The sequence below is a fragment of the Aristolochia californica genome, unplaced genomic scaffold, assembly GCF_029961685.1.
Source record: "Aristolochia californica isolate CCGP_79_NKW_82.1479 unplaced genomic scaffold, dmAriCali1.0.hap1 SCAF_7, whole genome shotgun sequence".
Classification (NCBI taxonomy): Eukaryota; Viridiplantae; Streptophyta; class Magnoliopsida; order Piperales; family Aristolochiaceae; genus Aristolochia; species Aristolochia californica.
This window is the reverse complement of record NW_027182268.1, coordinates 39,448,085-39,453,132: the sequence shown is the minus strand read 5'-3', so window position 1 is coordinate 39,453,132 and position 5,048 is coordinate 39,448,085. Positions and strand designations below refer to the sequence as shown.

The 5,048-nt window shown below is 37.5% G+C and overlaps 1 protein-coding gene across 1 annotated transcript; it reads left to right on the top strand.

The window, feature by feature from the left end:
* The first annotated feature begins 895 nt into the window (after positions 1-895).
* On the top strand, positions 896-3,269 carry LOC137936741 (U-box domain-containing protein 4). The gene is made up of 2 exons (XM_068781601.1): positions 896-1,219; positions 2,308-3,269. Exons 1-2 carry the CDS (start codon positions 936-938, stop codon positions 3,110-3,112), a joined length of 1,089 nt encoding a protein of 362 aa, XP_068637702.1. The 5' UTR covers positions 896-935; the 3' UTR covers positions 3,113-3,269.
* The last annotated feature ends 1,779 nt before the right edge of the window (positions 3,270-5,048 follow it).

The following is a 5,048-nucleotide window of genomic DNA, read 5'->3' as shown; positions in this document are numbered from 1 at the left end:
TTGCCCATCATATTTGTCCTGATCTGTTGATACTCTCATAATCTAAGCAGTAGATGACAGTTTGAATTTTTAATTTATATCATTAAAACCAATTTTTTTTAAAAATAAACTCCTTTTTATTCCATTATTGCCACATTATGCATAGTTTTGAAATAATATCCTAACACATGGTTTATTGATAGTAAACTGGTTGAATATAGAGTTCTGTTTAGGTATGAGCTACTGATCAGCAGAGTTGTCTATAAGATCAAGACTTCTATGTTCTTCTGATTAGGTGATTTTTGTTGTAAAATTGTATATAAATATCATTCTAAATTAATACAAATCTTGGTTCAATTTCAATTAAGATAGATTCAGATTCCTTTTTGGTAGGCTAGATTCAGATTTTTTTTTTTTTTTTTTTTATATCAGGAAACCTAAAAATTGCAAAACTAAAGCTAAATTTGTCTTGTGATCGTTCACGTTTGATATTAAAACATGAATTAAAGATACAAGATAATTACAGGTTTCTTTTGATGATGCCTATTAGAATGTCAACAGTTATTTCAAAGTTTTATTTAAGAAGAGAATAATTAGCAGAAATTTCAATTTAAAATTTATTTTATATTTTACATAAATTACTTACCAAATTTCGATTTGTCAGTTATGATATTAACTAGAGAGCATGCTCGCCCATCTGCTTCAATGACAACAAATTTAAATATAAAAAAAAAAAAAAAAAAAACAAGGACAACTAACGGGCATAACTCCTTGTCTGAAACCGTAGAAGGATCGCGATCGGACGATCCAAATCGTGTCCTTGTGAAACGTCCCATCTGACGTGGGTCCCTTTTGGATTTTCCTAATTCCCTATAAATGACCACCATTAACTGCGAAAAGAGGGGAATCTTTCAGTTTCTCCTTCGGTGGCTGCCTTTCTCCTTGGACAAACGAGGATGGCGGGAGACCCAAACGAAGAACCCGAAGGATCCAATTGGAGCTGGAAAAAGCAAAACCTTGTCTCTGAGCTCTCCCTCAAACTCGCTAATGGGGACTTGGAATCTAGAATCCAGGCTGCTAGGGATATCAGGAAGCTCGCCAAGGCGTCTGCCACCACGCGATCGATCTTCGCCGCTGCTGGGGTGATACAGCCTCTCGTTTCCATGCTGGGGTCTTCCGAGTCCGGGGCGAGGGAATCCGCTCTGCTCGCCCTACTCAATCTCGCTGCGCGGAATGAGAGGTGAGAGATAGGGTTTCGGTTCTGTTGGTTTATTGATAATGTGCGTTATCTACTTTTATGGTCTCTGATAGAATTACTTGTTTGGCTTAAACAGTGAGGGACTGCGGATCGAATGTTTTTTAGTGATGAAATTGTTGTTTTTCTGTGTCGGATGTATTTTCTCTTTTGTCTTTTAGTATGGATGGTTTTACGTTTAGTCAGTGTGGGTGCTTTTGGATCTGCATCTTTGTTCTAGGGATTCTGGTTATCACAAAATTTCAACATAAGAAGATGATGGAGGAATGTGAATGAAAACATGAATGTTTTTTTTACACCTTTTTTTCTTTCTTTATTTTCGTCAAACTATAACATATGCGTTTGATTGGCTCTAATCAAGGCTTTTGCAAGACTTAACAATTCACCGGACTGTATTCCTTCCTGCAACAGGTTAGCGATAAGTTTGCCTCCAAACACTAACCCATGTCTCGTCTTGCTTTGGAGTGTTGTTTTGATATTTATTTTAGTACTGGGTTGTTGTTCAATGGACGAATTCTCACTACTAAATGTGGCAGCATTATCCCACGGATCCAAAAACTAAGCAGATCTCATTATGGAATCTGAATCTGTTATACTGAGAGGACTAGATATTTCTCAGCAGAGCTTTGATAATTTTCTGATTAAAGCAGTATACTATGCCAAATTCTACATGGAACTCACTCAAATATGAATCAGTCAAAATTAATATCAACAGTGTGACACTACTCTTTGCATGCACCTTGATTGCTTTTCTTTTAGTCTTAGGCCCATCAGGCAAAACAAAACATATTTTAACTCTTTCGAGTTCAATTTTGAGTCCTGAAAATTTCTACCAATAACAAACTAGATTAGTTTATTATACTTGAATTATTTTACAGACAATGTTCAGATAATTGTCACTACCTAGGGTTTGTAGTATCTGCCTCTGCATTTTGAGGAATTTTTCTTTCGGAAAAGGTTAGCCTTTTCCTTTTCTCCACTTGATCTATAAGGCACAAACTGATCTGTCAGTTCTCAGCTTCTGATCTCAAGGTCATGTAAATTTGCTGAGTTTTCTCATGAAATATTTGCAGGAATAAGGTCAAGATAGTAACATCTGGTGCTTTGCCCCCTCTCTTGGAGCTGCTAAAACTTGAAACTGGCAACTTAAGAGATTTAGCCACTGCTGCAATTCTCACACTCTCTGCCTCGTCTGCCAACAAGCCCATCATTGCTGCATCAGGAGCCACTCCTCTTCTGGTGCAAATCCTTAGCTCTGGCAGTGTTCAAGGGAAAGTTGATGCAGTTACAGCCCTTTACAACCTTTCAACCTGCAAGCACAACTTTACTCCGGCTCTTGCTACTTTAGCCGTCCCATCACTCCTCTTCCTCCTCAAAGAATGCAAAAAATACTCTAAATTTGCTGAGAAAACAACTGCTCTTCTTGAAATCCTCTCAGGGCTTGAAGAAGGGCGAATTGCCATATCAAAATCTGATGGTGGGATATTGACTGTTGTGGAAACAGTGGAAGATGGATCCTTAATCAGCACAGAGCATGCAGTGGGAGTTCTGCTCTCCTTGTGCCGGAGTTGCCGGAGCAAGTACAGAGAGCTCATACTCAGGGAAGGAGCAATTCCAGGTCTTCTACAACTAACAGCAGAGGGCACTCCGAAGGCCCAGGAGAGTGCTCGAACCCTCTTGGATCTGCTCAGAGACTCTCCTCCCCAACAGAGACTAGCTTCTGCTGTTTTGGGGAGTTTTGTGTATGATATAGCTTCACAGGTTGAGAGTGCAGAAACAGCAAAGAAATTACTAAGAGACATGGTTCAACGTAGCATGGAGATGAATATGACCCGGATGCAGCTTAGAGCTAAGCCTTCTGGAATATCGAGAAAATAAGTGGAGGACCAATATGCAAATCCCTGCTGATAAGATTCGGAGCTGAGTTTTAATTTGACAAAATGTGTGCAAGTGTCCAAATTTTTGCTCTTATTCTTCCATGTTCCACTGTATCCCTTCTATAGAGTTGTTGTATATAAAAGTTTCTTTTCCTCAAGTGTACATTCTTCCTTCAATTTTTTTTTTTTTTTGTCTTTTAATGTTGAAATTTGTTTCAATCTTTTCGATATCGACAATTTAATTTCACTTGCTCTAGATAATAAAGCGTAATTTTTAGATATTCTCCAATATTATCAAACTCAACCCAGTCACTGACCTGGTGAGATGACCAGGTCCAGTCGAACCAGGCTCAATCGGGTTTAACCACCAGTTGAACTCGGATGATGTCATAAATACAATTTTGAAATAAAATACCTGGTTCAACCGGTGGTCAGAGGTGATACAGGTTCAGCTTCACTTGGACAAGGTATAGCTTATCATCTGAAGGTAATCTCTAATTCATAAGATGCAACAGATGATGGTTTTCTAATGTTTTAATTGGCTATTGAAATATTTTTACTTACATATTGTTGAATCCTTTTTGAAAGGACTCTTCCTTTACTGTAGCTTTTGATGACATTCCAGGGGATGGTTTAAATGCTCCTTAACGACTTGAGAAGGTTGAAAGGTATATCTCTTTTTCAGGCTCTTAATGTATATATTTATTTGTTTCTGTTAGTTCTTTTAGTATTTAATGTTTTTTTTATCATCATAGTCAACATGGTTATTTCATGCTTGTGAAAATGAGTGAAATTGAGTTTTTGAGAGAGAGAATGGGGAGGGAGAGAAGAAAGAGAGTAGAGAGCCACAAGAAACTGCTCTCCTTGACCCCCCAGTTCTTATTCAATTAACTGTCAATTAATTACAAAATTACCCCTAACATAATCCCTTGTATCTCACTATTGACTGACTCAAATTACATCAAATTTGAACTAAAAATAAAGTTAAACATGCTGAACAATAAAATGTCATCTCCAGAAATTATAGCCAAGATAAAATGACCAAAATGCCCTTCTACTGATTTTATAACAATGCTCTTTCCCTATTGTGATTCTGTTATTTTCAATAATAAAATAAATGGTTTTTTAAATTAAGAGAAACAAATCTGATCTGCAGATAGAACTGATAATTTTTTCATATGTCATCCAAAAACAGTACTGTTTTGTTTCTTCCCTCGTGTTCAATTTTAGTGCAGGTAACATACTGTAGAAGGAAGGATGCACTGGTTCAACTAGGTACAGGCATGCAAAATGGACCAGCAGCGGATTTAGTTCCTGTTTTATTTGGAAATAAACCGCCAAATGGGTCAGGAAACCAAGATGCTGCTGATTTAGCTTCTGTTTTATTGCAGAAAGATGCCATTGCAAAGGCTATTGCATCCTGCAATGTGTTTTTGTTGCATGGGCCTCCTTGAACTGAGAAACCAACAAGCAAGCTGGAAGTTATCTTACAGGAAGTGGAGCGAGGATCCGAGATTCTTGCTTGTGCTGCTTCTAGTATTGCCTGTGGACTACATTGTTGAGAGACTATTTCCTTACAGGTAAACTGGTGATACTGTGTTTGCCTGAAACTTTTGTTCTAGTATTGAAGGTACGTTCTCACACAAACACATACCATAGGCTAAATTTCAACTTTTGGTCCTGAAGACTTGTGCTTGGTGTGTTAAAGTAAACTTACAATGTAGAAGTTAAACAACTGCAGTTTATAATTCTGTCTGCTCTTATAGATTGTTGGACTTTCTCTTCTGATATCCCATTTAACCAACTTGATCTTCCCTCTTGTTTTTTCATCTAAAGTTGTAGCATTTCTCTTTTTTTTGTTTATTCTGTTGCTTACGCTACTTCCTTTTATCCTGAGTGAAGTTGGTTAGGTTGGGGCATCCTGCAAATTACTTGCT

Excerpts from the sequence above, each read along its gene's own strand:
- LOC137936741 (XM_068781601.1), top strand. The coding sequence starts at position 936 with ATGGCGGGAGACCCAAACGAAGAACCCGAAGGATCCAATTGGAGCTGG. Across the intron at positions 1,220-2,307 it reads CTCGCTGCGCGGAATGAGAG|GAATAAGGTCAAGATAGTAA; the intron begins GTGAGAGATAGG and ends AAATATTTGCAG.